The following is a 19,603-nucleotide window of genomic DNA, read 5'->3' on the forward strand; positions in this document are numbered from 1 at the left end:
AAAAAGATCTACCTCAAAAAGTATTGTATTCAAAATGAAAGTAATTTAAACCCAGATGAAATTTTAGTACCACAGGGTTGGTTTTTGGACGTTTACTACTTCTTTGTTGAAATAATGATATCCATAAGATGTGCTCGCCTTCTAAAATCTTATATACCCTGAACTCAATCTTAATGCACTTGAACAGTCTTAATATACTATCAGAAATGAACTAAATCTATTGAAAGAGAATTAGTTGAGGCTAGGGTGAAATTTTTTTCTAGAGATGATAACCATCTCACTCTAAACAAATTAAATTGGTTAAATATCTGGTTCAGTCTTGCATCATGCCAGAACATCCTCTTAATAGCAATTGAAAATAACTTTAATCTCAGGAATGTTAACTTTGTCAAATACTCAAGTATAATCTGTATGTGGTTGGTTAAAAATTATTTTTGGGTCACCATCTTGGAAAAAAAATGCCCTAAAATAAAGTTATGATTTTTATAAGCTTTAAATAGATATTTAATGAGAAATTGCTTAAAAAATTGTGTGCAGCTCCCAGATGTCCGAGTGAGATTATCCATTTCCAAAAACAGAAAGCCTAACCAACTCTCCAACCTTCAATGACACCACCTTTTTCAACCATCAAAATCTTAGGGTCATTATTGACCAGAAACTCAACTGGATCAGCAGGCTGGATACTTTGTGACAAGTTGTTCACCCTCCTGACCCATCAAAGCCTGTCCACCATCTACAAGGCTGAAGTCAGGAGTGTGACGGAATAGTTGCTACCTTTCACCTGGAAGAGTGGAGCAGCAACAACACTCAAGAAGCTTGACATCAACCAGGAGAGAGCAGTTCACTTGATCAGTGGACCTCCCATCGAATTCAAATCCACCCCCTCTACCACAGGTGCACTTTAGCTGCAGCTTTACAGGATGCACTGCAGACCTCTCACCCCTGTGACCTTTAAGACCGAGAAGGCCAAGCACAGCAATGTCATGGGAACATCACCACCTCCAAGTTCCAAACCATCCTAACTTGGACATATATTGTTTTTATTGTCGCCGAGTCAAAATCCTGGAATTTTGTACACCACCACAAGAATGGCAGCGATTCCATGAATAGGTCCACCACCTACTCATGGTAACTAGGGATGGGCAACATGTGCAGCCTTCCCAGCATCACCCACATGCCAAAAACAAATATCAAAATAAAAGGATCTAAGCTATACAGACCAAGAAGGTTCCAGGTTCAATTCCTAGAATGTGCTGAATTAGATGACCTCAGTTGGTACAGTAATCGGGGCTTTACAATTGGTGTCAGCATCCCTGGCTTACGAGGAGAAAATCAGCCAGATTCCCAGTCCTGAACATTATTCAATAACCCCCATTGGAAGTGCAAGTGTGTAGATGTCAGATGAGGACAGGATTGTGATGGCCCCTTCTTTGTAAAATAGCCTACTCACACAAATAATTAAGCCACTTGGGCGAGTATACAATAGCAACCGACAGCTGTGGAACTATACCCCACCAAGGTGTTAACATCTTCAGGAAAGGAGGCAAAGGGAGAAGATTGGTGGGGAAAAATATAGAAGTGTTGCACAATTCCTGATATGCATTGGTGAAGCATTTGCTAAGTAATTCAAGACAAGAAGTTTTTTATACTTTGAAAATGCCGATTTGCATGAGGGTGTTATCCATCTCCCCTTGTTCAATAGATGGTGAGAAGTATAATACAATGAGAGAGGAATATTGTCCTTCAAGGATCGCATCACAGTAGCGAAATTAGAAAAAATAGAATTTATTTTTTAAATACAACAGATTTTGCAATACAGAGTTTTCCAGCTTCTGAAAATGTTGGCACACGACAGCTTATCTCGAGAAACAAAGTCCACTGGGGATAATGGGATTTGCTGAAAGAGAAACATGAGAATTGGAAGGCCGACAAAGCATAGCAATTACCAGTATACAATGCACTAATTCTGCCTCATGTTGATTATAGTGAGGTAGTCTGGAGACTCTTCAAATTGTCAGCTGCTGTAAAAATTACAACTCTCAAGACAAAACAAGGACTATATTAAATTGCATTCTCAGTGCCTCAAAGGAGATAACCTTTGCCAACCCATGGTTTCCACTGTTCACGAGAAAATATGCATATTGACCCCCTCCCCCAGCCTCCAGATGTCCCATGAATACATCTCATGCTTATCTAACAAAAATAAAAAGTACTGAAATCAATCCATACAAATTATACCAAAGGTAGCAAAAGCAGGGTTCTATTTTCTTATCATGGCAATCCAAATGGACATTGGTATCTTTGGCAAATCCTTTGGTTAGCAACTCAATGGAATTTTCTATCCTGCACCGAGCATGAATTCTCCCACCTTTCACCAGTTGGGATAATTTCTTCTTGTCATTTTGGGTAACAATATTATAAACAAATGCAGGAAGATTTGCTGGAAATGCACAGCTGTGTAAGTCTTCCCACATTTGTTTATAATGTCATTACTCAGTGAACAGAGGAAATCATGTTTATTGGTTGTTTAAATTTAGTTGTGATAAGAGCAGTGTCTTGGGACCTCATCAGTGGGCTTAGATCATCAGCAGAATTTTCAACTGCGGTGGGAGATACACCCCGTCCAATTCTCTTTTCCATTGACCTCGATTGGGTGGCCGATCGGGTATCGCCTGTTTTACCTCCGCTGAAGTTGAAAGTTCCGGCGCAAAATATTTTCCAGGTGGACAATACATTTCTTTATGTATTTTATTGATAACTTCCTTGCATGTTTTCTGTTTGACCGTACGAATGAAAATACATTAAAAAAGTGTATAGTAAATAGTAAAATAATGACGCATCAACCGTGCCTTATTAAGCCATAAATACCATTTCTGTAGTGAAGTATGCACTGAAAGTTGCATTGGGACTCACATGGTGAATATGATGCTGCTGAGGCCAAATAGTTGCGATATCAATTATCAAGGTAGCCACAAGATTAGGGCCTTCATGCTATCTGACAATCCAAGCTCAGGGACATTTGGCACTGAGAATTTAATCCACATTGCCATCTGAACTGGCTAATGACTCAAATACAAGCATGTATTTTCAAAAACAAATTAATGCATTTTCTCTTAAAACATAAGAACTTCAGGGTTTACTGTAAAACAATGACTGTAGGAAGCCATTTGCTTGATCATATCATAATAGAATATTTGCATTTAAATGTACCCCAAATTAATATTTGTCCCATAGTACAATTTATTCAAAATTTGGCAATAGCAAGGATTGATCTGGCACAGGCACAATGGGCCGAACGGTCCCCCTTCTGTGCTGTATGATTCTATCATCTCTTGGCATGCAAATGGTGACTGACTCTGACAAAGAGGAAATTCTTTCAGGACACCAAGAGGTTCAAATCTTCAATATATTTTAATGGATTAGATATTTACCTTCCACATAATCCACCTCACAGCCTGCAATACATATATTAGAATGCCTGACAAACAGCCAAAAAGGTGTTATGCCTTTAGGAATATAGAAGAAGGTGTGGTGTTAACAACCTTAAAAACGCAGCACATTTAAAATTTTCCTCAAGAAACTGAGGGGGAAGAAAAGTCAAAATATGGCACTATTGCATCAGAAAAGAGGATGCCAGTCTTCTGTAATCTGAGGAAACGACAAAATCAACAAATTCTTTGATTGGCCTTCCCCGGTCCACCTATAAAACAATATCTAAAGAGCAAAGTGCATAAGAGGAAGAAACACATCAGCCACTATACACAGGTAAACAGTACACTGAAAAGGCTACTGGAAAACCACACGAAGCATATGAGAGAAGCAAAGTATATAGTGATCCTTCAATAGTGACTCAATAAGAAAATTAAAATGTCATAAATCACAGAGTATTATCAAATATCATTTATTTAAAAAAAACAAATCTTACAAAATTTCCATTTATTTTCTAGTTTTTTAATCATTTATATCTATAAAAGTGAACCAACGTAATACTAATTACAGAGGCAGAAACTTGGGGGATGGTGGGGTACAAGGGATAATGGAATACTTTGTGTTCGGTACAAACTCATTATAAATAGGCAAAATTAATAACCATAAAGAAACATGCAGCACTAGAATCTGTACCCTCGGGATTGAAAAGAAAAACTCCCCAGGAATGTCAATAATCATCTAATAATTATTCCAGTGCTCCTGAAGCAAAAGGGCCATCTTAGGGACGAGGAATTAAATACACAACATTCCGAATCTCCCTAACACAACCCATTTCTGCCTCTGGGTAAGACTTGAAAACATGGTGGGGCTGGACTGAAGGTTTACATGGAAAGTTTTTTCTGTACGTGCCATGGAAGTCTAAAAGAGCTTTCGTGTAACTGGAGTAGCTCCAGAGAGATGCAGTTCCAGCTTTCTGTACACATTCTGAAAAGGGTCAGATTCAAACCCAAATCTCAGATTGCAATTCACTGAGCAAAATGACTCAAATACGAGCATTTATTTTAAAAACAAATTACTCTTACCTCTCTCCTCCCCACCCCCCGCCAAACTTTAAAAAAAAAATCGGGGTTCACTCTACAACAATGACTGTAGGAAGCCATTTTCCTGGTTAAATGTTAATAGGACCCTTGCATTTAAATGTATCTCAACTATTTTTCCCATAACATAATTTATTCAAAACTTGGTAATAGCAACCTCAACGCACTTTAGCAGGTAATCTGTTGGATGTTCATTCCTTAAACCTAAAAATGTAAAATTCCAAAGGTTGGTTTAAAGTTAAAAAAATTTAGACTATTACTTTCAAATAAAAATTAGCTTTCAGCATTAATTTTAAAAATCACATTTACTTGCCAGAATTTCTCCAACTGCATTGATTATTTAATTGAAAATTAATAATATTTTTATACCGCAGCTAACCACCGCCTGCCACACAAGCAACTGATAACTTGCAGAAAATGTAAAACTAAGAATTTTTAAAAAATACTTTGAAAAGTAGGAGCTAAAAAGGTAATAAAAGTCTTGGGACTTAACATCTAAAGTTGCTCTCTTTCCCCTTAAATTATAATAACCGGACCTCAATTGTGCTGGCTTTCTAGCAACTCTACTTTACCCTCTGCTCTGTATGTAAATTTTATTGCAGTAATCCCTTTAGATAGCATCTCGCTTCTAAATCAGTCTCAAGCATGAAAAAAATGGAAATTTAGTTCATTCCAAATCTATGAAATGGATCAACAAATGGTGAAGAGATTGTGTGGGGAAAGGAAAACTGCAACTGTAATTGCTCTAGAGTGACAGCAGTCCACCATGTAAACTCTCCTTTACCAGAACCAGCGATAATTGTGACATACAATTACATCAGTATACATTTGTAAATGTACACAAAGAATGTTAGCCAGTAGGAAGTGTGCAAATGCTTCCAAAGTACAAAAAAGGGAAACAGAAAAAGCAGCAGAAAGTGTAGTGAAAAAACAAAAATCCATTCTACGATATTTATGTTCAATAGCACTGATGTACTTGCAAATGGCTCTAAGAATACAATTAAATTAATGAAAGCATCTGCGCATCAGATGGAAGAGTCTTTGGTGATACTATCTATACAAAGGCTACCTTTGATGGAACTATAACGTTATGCAAGCTAATGCAGTAAATCACAATATATGGCTTTGTATTCTCTCCACTCCTCTGTAGGTTTCATCCCACTAACTGTGTGTAGTCATGTCATTCCAACCAGTTGGGAATTTTTTTTATATAAAGCAATGATACACTATGAAAAACACTGGAAATATGTTAGAAAACCTCAGAAATGTACATCTTATACAAAATATTTTTTTCTGTTTTGCTTTACAGTTAACCATCTAATTATTCCCACATTGCTTTGTCAATCAGTTTGTAACCATACACTATACACAATTCTGTCAAAATAATAAATATACAAGATTATGTACATTATAACAAGGCCCATTTTTCACATCCTTAATTATGAAATGACTAAACGTTGATTGGAGATTCAGCACGCGAGATGAACTGGGATTTCTATTTAAAATAAACGAATTACAGATATAAAAACTAGGCTGAACCATTATTAACCAAAATAAAGTGATTAAAAGGCCACACGCTCAGCACTCCTTCAAGTCTTCAGACATTCAAGTACCTGTGAGCAAAGGCTAACATAGCCTTGCCATTTAAAAAATAGAACTTTATATAGAAACAAGGAGCTACCCCTTGTCTGAGCACCATATGTGCCATTCACTTTAAAATACACACAGCCAACGTTTTAATTCCAAAGGTCAGCCCAGTGACCCTGTAAAAGCCATACAGCAAGTCATCTGTAAGGCATATTAACATGCAGGCATGTGCACACATTTCAACTAGCAATCTGCATTTGTGTGGCAGCATCAGACCACCCCCCCCCCCAATAGCTGCTGATGAGGATGCAGTTCCTACATATATAGTAAAGGGTTATCCTGTAGTGGATACAGTTGTGTATATGTGTGTGTTTTTAAAAAAAAATTTGCATGCTAATAGTAAACATGGCAGACGGCAGACGTCATTGGTGAAACCAACCACACGCTCATCAGTCATGACAGCCCTGGTGCCCGTTCCTATACAAGCCTGATGGTTGCCCACTCCAAACATTGTTCGGTTTTCCTAATACAAAATCAGCTTAAGTGGTATAAATTGGCCTTAAATTATGTTCAGGACAAAATTTAAGACGCTCGATTCTGATCAACTGAATAGTGTTTCACTTTGTTCTTCACAGTGCTAATGAAAAAATAATTCATTGATCTTCACACTTTCAATTCATGGACTTTTGATTTATATTCCTCATGACAGGATATCAGACCTGTCACTCAGGATTGATAAAACGATAAAAAAAAATTAAATCCTAATAGTCATGTAGATCACAGTCAGTCAATAAGCCGACATCAGCCATCCTCTTGAGTCTGAGTGTCTGTCGGGTGCATCAAAGGATAAGAGCCAAGAGTCACCTTGCGCAGAGCGTTATTTGCTAAGCTCGGAATGGACAAACATTCTATAGCATGGCTTTAATCTGAATGCTGCCCAAGAATCAATCGTTTCGTGCTCTTTAGAGTCGCTCAATGTCTCGATACTTCTTCCTCAGTATGGAAACCTGGTCTTTGAAGAGAACTGGGTCTAGTCTCATCTGGGAGTGGATCAAAGGCATGGATCCAAACCAACTTGCAAATGTGTTCATGCAGGTCTGACGCTGAGCGAAGTGGTCAGGATCAGCCCATCGGGAAGCTCTGGAGGACTGCAAAGTGAAAAAGATCAATCACATATTTAGCTGAGCTCAAAAAAATAGGAAGGGTGTGAACAGAGTTATCATCAACATATTACAATAAACCACAATACATACAATATGTATTAAACTTGATAATACTAATAATTTATAATTAAAAAACAGCAAATGCTGGAAAAAATAGTAGGCCCATCAATATCTGAAGAGAGAAAAGACAGGTTAATGTTTCAGGTATTCTTTGTCAGTGCATTCTTTTTATCTTTACTGCTTGATTTACTACCACTTCTCTTCCAGACTGCTAGCCTTGAAGACATGCTGTTCCCCTTCGTCAAGGCTTCTGTTTGTTTGTTTCTTTCATTATATTCACCATTATTGCTGTCCTTTTCCCTTCTTGTTTATGATTGTATATTTGCTAAACGATCTCTGATTAAAGGTCTATGCCCAAAAAGTTAACTTGTATTTTCTCTTTTTGGATGCTGATTGACCTGTGTACTTTCTGCATTTTTTGTTTACATTTCTAAAATTTTTTTTTGGAAAATAGTTCATCTTTCTTGTCAAGATTTTTATTTTTTGTTACCAATTTCCCCCCTTCCTCTGCAGAAGGTACTGAATCTTGTACAAAGAGCTATTCTTCACGTGCAAGTCTGTACAATGCCTGTCTGAAGACTATTGTATTGTGGGGGGCATCGCACCCAAGCCCAATCATATACTCACCTTATGGCCATGCATCTATGTTCCAGCAGGAGGCACTGGATAGTAATCAGAGTTAGATAGTAATCAGAGTTAGATGCTGTGAGGGGGCTGGGTTCAGGGTTCCAAGAAAGGAAATCGGTTGAATTGCCTCACTCATTTGTACTTACTTTAGTCTTTGTCAGGTGAGCCATGCAAATAAGGGAAATCCCAGATCTGTGCTGAATTAGCTATTCTCAACTGGGGTGATGGTAATGGTGCTACAATTGGCCTCCTGGGTTGGGGGGGGGGGGGGGTGAAGAAGAAGAATTGGGCATAGTGCCCTCTTCTGAACATAATCCAGAGACCACTGATGGAAATGTATGTATTTGCGCAGCCTTGAAGACTGCTGCAGTTGAATAACTTGCAACACTCACTGTTGAGATTTACACACAAATAAGGGCCAATGGCACAGTTCACCAGCACAGAGACAACTCCTTCAGGAGAGGAGAAAATTGGCAAGAATATTTTAAAAACACTCTTGAATTCAACACATTTTCCACAAAAGTGACAAGCTTGGATTTTATTTTAAAATATGCCCACTCAATTCCTAAACCTAGGTTATTGCATCAGGCTTGAAGATCAACAAATGTATCTCATGGGCTATAAAATCCATGATCTCTTGATTCTTTCACTTTTCACACAATTTATTGACTTTAGTTAGCACCTACCTGCTGCATCATTGTCTCTTTATACTGCTTTTTCTGAGTGACTTTAACAGGAGGCAGCTTGGTGACAGCTGACACCAAGAAGTTCATCAAGATGTCTTCACAGTTGGCCAGTTGGTCCACCATGTTCTTTAGACTGGCAGGCAGGTAATGAGTGTACAGGTAATGGTAGTACCTACAACAATAATAAAAGCACAGACCACGGAATTAATCACAAGAATCTGAAATCCATACAATTACTTTTAAAAGTTTACAACTGCAGACATCGGATTACTTTTATATTTTTAAAAAGGAATAAAATAGTACATAATGTATGTACTTTACTCAAGTACAAGTCAATATTCTGGTTGAAACGTAAAATTAATTGGTCCATGCATGGGAAAAGGGAGAATACATAAGACTGTTCCATCAACAGTAACATAGAGCTCCATGAACATTGATGGAACTGCGCTAAATACAATTTTACCTGCACTAGGGTGCACGCTTAAGAACAACTCTCCATACAGAAAAAGAAAATCAATGAAAAATAACATAAGAGTTAGTCAAAGCGGGGGGGGGGGGGGGGGGGGTGCAGAGGTAAGAGAAGAATGGTGAGGAAAATAAATGAAAATGTAGATTTTCATAAAGTTTAAGAATGAAATGTTTTTATTGAAATGTAGGATTTAAAAATACAAAACAGAAACCTAATTGTGCAACAATGTCACTGGACCAATCATAAGTGTTGAAGAGAAAAATTACATTCATGTTGTGCGGTTAATTACAATTTCAAGATTAAGAGGTTGATTTAGTTTATCAAAATTGATGTGGAAATAGTTTTCAAAACTCTACCTCATACAGGCTTGTAAATTGAAAATTTCTAAAAAAATTTTTTTAGAAAGAAATTACATTTAACATATCTTACCTCAGCTCATAATTCATGTCTTAGCCTGAATTCTCATTGATACACAAACTGAAAGTGGCATAGGAATGTCACTTGATCCAAAGTGTCACTGTAATGCTGACTCAAAGCCATCTACCCCCAAGGCAGGTTGCAGCTCTGCAGAGCTACAGAAAGTCAACACAACTACTGCCCGACTATAAATAATTCCTACTTCTGCTCATTTATATGACCACTGTAAAGATATGGAGATTTGTAATGTTTATTTAACTCTGACACAATCCATGAGAACTAATCTTCCCAGCTGTTGCATTCAACATTTAGGTCTATGACACGTCAGGATGCACATACACTGGGATTAGCAAAAGCAACCAAAATCTGCTCTTTCATTATAAAAGGCCCGACAGAAAGCAAACAGCATCAAGACTTGCTTGCAGATTGCATTTGTGATTATAATAGAACAGATAAAAGATATGCACCCAGCTGCTGTAATAATCCTATCTGTGGTGGAGGGTTGAGGAGGGTGTCATTACAGTCCCCACCACTTACACCATCCCGCTTATCCCGGACAGCCGCCACACTGGGCAAACCATTTGCCATTATCATTGGCGTCAATTACAAAGGTGCCGCTTAAACCGTATTAAGCGCGCCGGCTATTTCAGGCAGTTCGTGCAGCTGTTCGCATCTTGTTAAAGTGCAGTTACCTGTCATTAAATGCTGTGGTGGTATATTGTTGCATTCGCCTGCTGTCACAGCGGGCTTCATTTGATCTATTCCCCAAATCTAAAGTATTGCAAGAGAAAGCAACAGGCGTGTTTAAATGGGCAATCTCCCAGTCATTCTAGGAACATAGGAACAGGAGTAGGCCATTCAGCCCCTCGTGCCTGCTCCGTCATTTGATAAGATCATGGCTGATCTGTGATCTAACTCCATATTACCTGCCTTTGGCCCATATCCCTTAATATCTTTGATTGCCAAAAAGCTATCTATCTCTGATTTAAATTTAGCAATTGAGCTAGTATCAATTGCCGTTTGCGGAAGAGAGTTCCAAACTTCTACCACCCTTTGTGTGTAGAAATGTTTTCTAATCTCGCTCCTGAAAGGTCTGGCTCTAATTTTTAGACTGTGCCCCCTACTCCTAGAATCCCCAACCAGCGGAAATAGTTTCTCTCTATCCACCCTATCTGTTCCCCTTAATATCTTATAAACTTCGATCAGATCACCCCTTAACCTTCGAAACTCCAGAGAATACAACCCCAATTTGTGTAATCTCTCCTTGTAACTTAACCCTTGAAGTCCGGGTATCATTCTAGTAAACCTACGCTGCACTCCCTCCAAGGCCAATATGTCCTTCCGAAGGTGCGGTGCCCAGAACTGCTCACAGTACTCCAGGTGCAGTCTAACCAGGGTTTTGTATAGCTGCAGCATAACTTCTGCCCCCTTGTACTCCAGTCCTCTAGATATAAAGGCCAGCATTCCATTAGCCTTAATGATTATTTTCTGCACCTGTTCATGACACTTCAATGATCTATGTACCTGAACCCCTAAGTCCCTTTGGACATCCACTGTTTTTAACTTTTTACCATTTGGAAAGTACCCTGTTCTATCCTTTTTTGATCCAAAGTGGATGACCTCACATTTGTCTACATTGAATTCCATTTGCCACAGTTTTGCCCATTCACCTAATCTATCAATATCCCTTTGTAATTTTATGTTTCCATCTACACTGCTTACAATGCCACCAATCTTTGTGTCATCGGCAAACTTAGATATGAGACTTTCTATGCCTTCATCTAAGTCGTTAATAAATATTTTGAATAACTGAGGCCCCAAGACAGATCCCTGCGGGACTCCACTAGTCACATCCTGCCAATGTGAGTACCTACCCATTATCCCTACTCTCTGTCACCTTTCGCTCAGCCAACTTCCTAACCAAGTCCGTACTTTTCCCTCGATTCCATGGGCTTCTATCTTAGCTAACAGTCTCTTATGTGGGACCGTATCAAATGCCTTCTGGAAGTCCATATAAATAACATCCATTGACATTCCCCTGTCCACTACTTTGGTCACCTCTTCAAAAAATTGAATCAGGTTTGTCAGGCACGACCTACCTTTCACAAATCCATGCTGGCTCTCTCTGATTAACTGAAAATTCTCAAGGTGTTCAGTCACCCTATCCTCAATTACAGACTCCAGTATTTTCCCCACAACAGATGTTAGGCTAACTGGTCTATAATTCCCCGGTTTCCCTCTCTCTCCTTTCTTAAAAAGCGGAGTGACATGTGCAATTTTCCAATCTAGAGGGATGGTGCCTGAATCTAGAGAACTTTGAAAGATTATAGTTCGGGCATCTGCAATGTGCTCACCTACTTCCTTTAAAACCCTGGGATGGAAACCATCTGGTCCTGGGGATTTGTCACTCTTTTGTGCTATTATTTTCTTCATTACTGTTGTTTTACTTATGTTAATTTTATTGAGTCCCAGTCCCCGATTCAATATTAGTTTTCTTGGGATTTCCGGCATGCTATCCTCTTTTTCTCCTGTAAATACTGACGCAAAGTAATTGTTCTACATGTCCGCCATTTCCCCATTGTTAATGACAATATCCCCACTTTCAGTTTTTAAGGGGCCAACACTGCTCCTGACCACCCTCTTTTTCCTAATATAACTGTAAAAGATCTTCGTATTGGTTTTGATATCCCTTGCAAGTTTCTTTTCATGCTCTCTTTTTGTAGCTCTTATTATCTGTTTTGTGACCCTTTGTTGATGTTTGTATCTTTCTCATTCGCCAGGATCTGTGCCATTTTTTGCCTTTTTGTATGCCCTTTCCTTATGTCTTATACTATCTCTTACCTCTTTACTTGCCAAAAAAAACAGCCATGGACAACTAGAGTTCTTGCCCCTCAGGGGTATAAACCGATTCTGTATCTCGTTAAATGTTTCTTTAAACATTTCCCACTGATCATCAGTCGTTTTACCCATTAACAGATTTGCTCAGTTTACTCTTTGTAACTAGGTTTGATAATGATTCTGGCAAACAAGCCCAGACGATTGAACTTTTAATGACGATTGATCTTAGTGAAATCAACCCCTTGAAACACTTTCTGTCGCTCTCTCATTGTCACATTTCGTGGGAAAAGCTGCAAGGAGTTTATGTGGATCATTATTTAAGTTTCGTCAATTTTGCACACACAGCCTGGCGGATTGTAAAAATTCTCAATTAAACTTTTATCAGTGTCAAAAGGGGAGCCGTGCAATAATATCACTATCATTGGCATTTCAGAATTATGTGAATGTTAAACCTTTTTGCCGCATTCTCGGCAGAAAAAAATCTGTTCCTACAATGCACTCTGTTAGGACTTCCTTTCCTTATCTCTGATTTATTGAACATAGATAACCAGTTGGAGCAACAGGGAAATGTATTTCTCCCTGTTTTACAATATGTAAAATCCAGACTTTAAATATTTATTAAGGCTGTTTAGTTATGCACGTGCACACACACTCCAGTACAATGCATTGATTTTTCTAAACCGCTTTGCATTATCTATGTATTGAATATTTAGGGGTTATTTAACCTCCACCATTCATAAACCAGTTCAGTTTAGAAGATAAGCAAGGAATATCCATCTTATGTTTGGTACTCATTTTGTACCACAGATTTTGGAATAGAAATACAAGATCGGTCATTTCCCATTTGGATCATTAACACAGTGTAACGGCACTGGGGCATTTAGACAGAGTGAGAGATGGAGGATGAAGATTCCTGCCGTGCTTTTAAAAAATATTCTTGGTTATTCTGGCCACTGCGTATAGCTGGTAAATTGCATAGATAAACTATAAGCTGTAAACAGTGGGGACTGTATTTAAGTTAAACAGCTAAAATCTTAGATCTGTACAACAGTATAAACTACTAAGGATAACTGCACTGCTGCAAGTTCTATTTGAATTAATCGCATTTGTACTAATTTTACCTTTTAGTGGCAGGGTTGTACCAATCTACATCTTTACCAAAGGGGTTTCTGATTCACATGCAAATTCAGATAAACAACATGCCATTTTTGTGTACCAAGCAAAGGATCAGTAACACAGCCAGTGAATCATGACTTACGTGGTCGTGCCCAAGAGCAAGAACAGCGAAGATGGGAGCTCTGCAAAGCTGAGGCAGATGTCTCTAATTTTTAATTAAAATGAGTAAAAATAAGTGCAGTTGCCACTGTACTAGTAACTTCTTGTATTTGCTTGCCTCAGGATTACTGGTACAATGAATTTTACAACTCCAGATACTCCAACTCAACTGTACAAGAATGGGAGGTTAAGAGCAATGTTTTACAATTTGCATGCCTAAATTCATACCTGTGGTATATAGCAGCGCCCGTTAGGACCATGGAGTAATCATTTGTCCATTTAGATGTGTAACCCCATCTTTCCTTCGTGCTGTCCCAGAAATGACTGCGAGCTGGGTATCCCACAATTCTCTCAGGGAAGCTTTGCCACACGGTGAAGGCAAAATCCACCTAAAAAATAAAAGATAAAGCCAAAGTCAAGTCTATTACAAAATTAAAATTACACAACTTTCGGAATGATTACGGAAAAGGAAATGTCAAATGCACGTGCAGCTGATTCACAAGAGCTGTAATGTTTGTCATTTTCACAACTTTTTAAAACAAAGACAAGTGTCACTAAACGGGTGTATTAAAATCGATAAACATTCAACCCCCATGGATATAAATCAACAGCTTTTTTTCCTGGGATTGTAGCTGGAACTTTTATTTTTAAATCCAGGTGAAGTGTCTTGTCTAAAATTGACTTGAATAATTTATAGATCTGCTTCTGTAAATCACTTCTCATCGGATATATGGAGGTAATTAGGTGACATTTGATATTTAATATTTTCAAGATGGAGTGTAAATACTCAGTTTTTCAAGCACAATTGTAAACACAAATTATACACAGTAGCATCTCAGACAGCACAAGCATGGGATATTTATTTAAGTTTTCTTGAACTACAGTAGGATTTATTTTAAACTACACATAACACATAAGATTAAAGCTCAGGCTTCATAGAATTATGCAGGAGACCATTTTGTTTAGTGCTGTGCTAGATTAAAGTTTAAGAGGTTCCAATTAAAAATATATCCACAATCCCTGTTCAAAACGAATGTGGAATACTTATGGAAGTTTAAAAAAAACCGAAACATTTATTTTGTATAAGTTAATAAGTGTTAATAAATATTGAAATGCATTGTTTCCTCACTATAATGCAATACTATCGATTGCTAGCAGCTCCTTCTCTCGTAAACTATTTAAAACATCGTTCTGTACCAATTTTTGAGGGGTAAAGTTTCTGTATATAAGCCATACAGACTATGTAGGTCCCTTGGTTTTCTGAGCCAAGTAAACTGATCGTTGCTAGGCCAGTGGTGGGTGGAGTAAATTTGCTGCAGCATCCCATAGGAACAGGAGTAGCCCATTCAGCCCCTCCAGCCTGTTCCGCCATTCAATTAGATCATGGCTGATCTGTACCGTAACTCCATCTACCTGCCTTGGTTCCGTGACCCTTATTACCCTTGCCTAACAAAAATCTATCAATCTCAGTTTTGAAATTTCCAATTGACCTAGCCTCATCAGCTTTTTGGGGGAGAGAGTTCCAGATTTCCACTACCCTTTGTGTGAAGAAGTGTTTTCTGACATCACCCCATAACGGCCTAGCTCTAACTTTAAGGCTCTACCCCTTTGTTCTGGACTCCCCAGTCAGGGTAGATAGAGAGAAACCATTTCCTCTATCAAATCTTTTAAGCATCTTAAACACCTCAATTAGATCACGCCTTAATCTTCTATAATCCAGGGAATACAAGCCTAGTCTATACAATCTGTCCTCATAATTTAAACCCTTTTAGCCCCGGTATCATTCTGGTGAATCTGCACTGCACCCCCTCCAAAGCCAATATATCCTCCCCAAGGTTTTCCCAGGTTAGGGAAAGTAACATTGACCAGGGATTCCATTCCTGATCACTGTCCAGTGGCTTCTACTGGAAATGGGCATGTGGACAATAACTGAGAAGATCGGGCTTGGCTGTGATGTCCTCCACTGTTGGTTAGCACTCTGTTGTGCTCACCAACAAGGATCATGTGTGAAAAGCAGCCACTAGGGCAAGGTAATGAAGGAGGGCTGGTACTGTGGCACTGCACACCTGCAAGGAGTCAACGTTATTAGCAGAGGAAAAAAAAAATCTCAGATGGTTTCGTGGGAACTTTAAAAACTACATTTTGTCTGTACTGGAATCAAAGATGGTGGCTTACTGTAGTAATACACAACTTCAGCTTCTTCATTGGTGTACCAAGGACTAAAAGCAGAACCCATTTTATTCAGTCTCACTTGAACAAACAATAACATTTTGGATTTCTTTTTCATAAAACACTGTATTCAAATATAATCTCACAAAACACTGTTCTGGGACAAGATGTATTTCATCATTTTTAACGCATTGCACTCAATGTAGCAACTTCAATATTTAAAACAAAAGATAAATGGCATCTTCAGATATAGGCTTTTACTAACTCGATTACTAACTGAAATAGATTCTTCTGCATAATTAAAAAGCAAAAATAATTAAGGACAAAACAATCGAATGAACTGATTACATTGCACAATCCGGTCCAGTGTGTAGATATACACATCCTACAAATGTTATCATCAGACTAGCAATAGGGTTTTAATTAATAATATCCCTTCCATTGCTAACGCCCAACCAATTTCATCTACATGATAATGTCACTCAAATGAGCTATCTTCAAAGCTACCCTGCCAACAGATTTATTATAATTAAGATAAGGAAAGAGGATTATGGATTACTGGATTTCTTTTTTTTTGTAATTGTTACATAATAAAATGGTTGCTAGATTTCCAATAATTGATTACTGTAATTACCCAGAGAAATCAACATAAATTAAATTCAAATGGAGAAGTTTTTTTTGTACTTGGCTTGTTGCCGTTCCCCTCAAAAAGATTTTAAAGTAATCTTTTGGTGGAAAGACACACAACATGGTGATGGAAGTGTATTGACATGCTTGAAAGTACCTTTTTGGTTCAACCAAGTACTCCTCTCCATATTAGCTTCGTTTTTAAAACTGTTTTCGCATACAAGCGGAATCTACAATTGAATTATTTTGCTTCCAACAAATGAGAGCCATCAGTTCTGTTGAGGTGACCTGTCTTATTGACATCACTGAACAGGATTGTCATCCACCCGATAGTAGGATTACCAATTCTGGTTGGACATATTCCTGGAGATTTCAACACATGACCTCCCGCCGCCAATCAACCCGCTCAAACAGCCTTTTCTCCCCATCTCCAATGATTTAATAACTAATAAACAAAAGTGTTCAAAGAAAATGAGAAAAACACGCAATTTTTTTTAGTGTCCAGGAGATCAATCTTCAATTCCTGGAGATTCCATGGCAATCCCGGAGGGTTGGCAAACCTACCCGGTAGAATGGAATGTGGCACAATTTTTGTTTCCATTCTTTTTGGCAGTAACAATCCATTTTGCAAACATTCATCTGCAGATTTGAAGTGGAGCACAGAGCACACCCAAGTTTTACAGAAAGAACGGTGGCTTCCAAAAAATCAAAGACAGAAGAACAAAGAGCTCTCTGGATGAATTAATGAGCAAATAGACTGCATGGCACAGTAATGACCCAAACAGACCACACGGTCAGATTTTTCCCAATCAGTGCCAAATTAACTGATCCCCACCTGGTCAATAGTTGGATTACAATTGGCCCTAGTGCCCCTGGTTAAGGATAGAAAAATACATCCGGGAATGCTGATCGTTCCTATTCGGTGACCCCTGATGAAAGGTGTGCACTTGGATGCCATGTTGGAACAGGACTGGGCTCAGCTGTATGGCCTCTTGCGATTGAACAGCTTGCTGACTATCACTGGCTAACCTCACAGCTTAAGTCTTCACCTTCAGGAGAGGAGTAGTGAAAACTGGAAAAAATCACAATAACTCTGGGCTCCATGTTTCCCAATGCAAATGCTCCTTGATAATTCTAGGAAACTAGTAAGAATAATAATCTAGGGCATGCACCCACTGCTTTCCCACTCAGAGCATCAGAAAACATTTAATCTGTTGCCACTAAAAATGACTCAGCTTTCCTTTCTTTATCCCAGTGCAAATGGAACTCTCCTTAATAACTGAAATAGCTGGGGGGGGGAACGAGAGGAGAAAAAAACTGCATTATATACCTGTAAGGCCGTCACAGAATTTCTTTGAAAAAATGCTTCCTGCCAATTCTCCCCACCAATTTTCTCCTTTCCCATCTTGAAAACGTTGACTCTTTGCTGGGGTATAGTTGTGCGGTTGCAAGTTTTTCTCCAATATCTCATCCAAGTGGCCATTATTCACGTGGTAGCCTCAACAGTGAATGGCAGCAGGTCTTTCGACCGTAGGGGACATCACAGCCAAGCTCAAACATGCCCTCACCCGATATCCACCAATCCACACTTCCAGCAGGGACAAATGGGTAGCAATCAAAGGCAGAGACACTGGACAATTTTCTCCTTTCTAACCCAGAGGTATTGAAGATGCAGCCAACTGTAGCACTTCTACTGCAGCCTTGCTGAGATCAGCTAATTCTGCATCAGGGGATCAAACCTGGAGCCTTTGTAGTCTGTATAGCTCAGCTAACTCATTGAGGCATCAGAGAAGCAATTCAAATGTTTTTAAGAACTATATTTACAAAGTCAAATATGTGCAAATACAGCTTAAGCCTGCTTAATCAAATTTGCTAATAAATGGGCTGTTCGACAAAGCTATTTTCCCTTTGTTTCTGCTCAAACTGACTCACCTGAGCTGCTGGTGCCTCCCATTTGACACATCTCCTGAACCTCATGCCATTAAAATATCACAGCTGAAGCAAATTGTTGCTATGATTTAATCTCCGGGCTCAAAGTATGCATCAGAAGGAGGCACCAGTGCGTCGGGAGAGTTGGTAAATCACAGCTGACTGACAGGAGATTGCGAAGATAGCAGGGCTGGTACATAATGCAAAGGCTATTCCACTCATTTAAGCTGACCATTCAATTTTTAAAAAAAAAATCTGTTAATAGTTTTATTTTATAACAAAAATAAAAAAACTGCAAAAATTACACTCCATTACAAAGTTCAGTTACTGAAATATGAAAGCGTGATAATTTTCCATTGAGCACTGACGAAGCTGAATCTTAAAAGAGCTGCCAGCCACCGTGGCCTCACTTTTCTTCAGTATTGTGTCTCATTTTGCACTGACCCTCATCTTCCTCTGCTTTCGCTTCAATCTGCTCATCTTGTTCTTCCTCCACATGGCTCTCAAAGTCTGGATATCATAACCATAGAAGATCACAGCACAGAAGGAGACCATGTCTGTGTTGGCTCTTCGCCAGAGCAATCCAAAACCAATCCCATAGCTCTTTCCCTAAAGCAATGCACCGTCTCCTGCTATAAATATTTATCCACTTTTCCCTTAAAAGGTGCAATGGTCTCTGCACGAAGTATGCTCCAAAACCATCTGCATAGTTTCTCCTAATCTCACTCAATAGGAGATGTAAGAAAAGGGATTGTGCAGGATGTCATTTATCAGGTACAGAATCCGTTTAACTGGGCTTTCACTGGAAGAATGACGCAGGAATCAAAATAATCCTATAATGAATTGTTCAAATCTGCTGTCAAACTAAAAGAAACATTATGATTCATACAAAGCTCTGCCCAAACTTGTCAATAATCGAGTTTACTCCGTGTTCCAAGAACGATTAACATCATAACCATAATTGGATGGATGCAACATTGTGACTAACTGCTTGAATTTTGCCACAAGTCCAACTTTGATCCAACATATTTACAAATCACTCACTCCCTTCCCTATAAACTTATACGTATTAATTTGTCATTCCTAAACACAACTTTACTGAACGAGATGTGTCAAATATACTATATTTGATGATAACATTGCTCATTTATTGCACTGGCACGTGTTTATGTTGTGTTGCACAAGGCTTCGCAGTTGTGTGGGACAGGCTAGATGGACCAGAGGGTCTTT

The 19,603-nt window shown here is 38.6% G+C and overlaps 1 protein-coding gene across 1 annotated transcript in view; it reads right to left on the reverse strand.

Annotated features, from left to right (window-relative positions):
* Positions 1-3,885: 3,885 nt before the first annotated feature.
* Positions 3,886-19,603, reverse strand: part of LOC137317575 (exostosin-1) — a 171,222-nt gene continuing 155,504 nt past the window's right edge. Inside the window, exons 9-11 of the mRNA XM_067980817.1 lie at positions 13,877-14,037; positions 8,650-8,821; positions 3,886-7,261 (exon numbers count right to left, since the gene is read on the reverse strand). Of these exons, the coding sequence (XP_067836918.1) occupies positions 7,076-7,261; positions 8,650-8,821; positions 13,877-14,037 (519 nt within the window). The 3' untranslated portion in view covers positions 3,886-7,075. The remainder of the gene's footprint in view (positions 7,262-8,649; positions 8,822-13,876; positions 14,038-19,603) is intronic.

The sequence above is a fragment of the Heptranchias perlo genome, chromosome 3, assembly GCF_035084215.1.
Source record: "Heptranchias perlo isolate sHepPer1 chromosome 3, sHepPer1.hap1, whole genome shotgun sequence".
NCBI classification, from domain to species: domain Eukaryota; kingdom Metazoa; phylum Chordata; class Chondrichthyes; order Hexanchiformes; family Hexanchidae; genus Heptranchias; species Heptranchias perlo.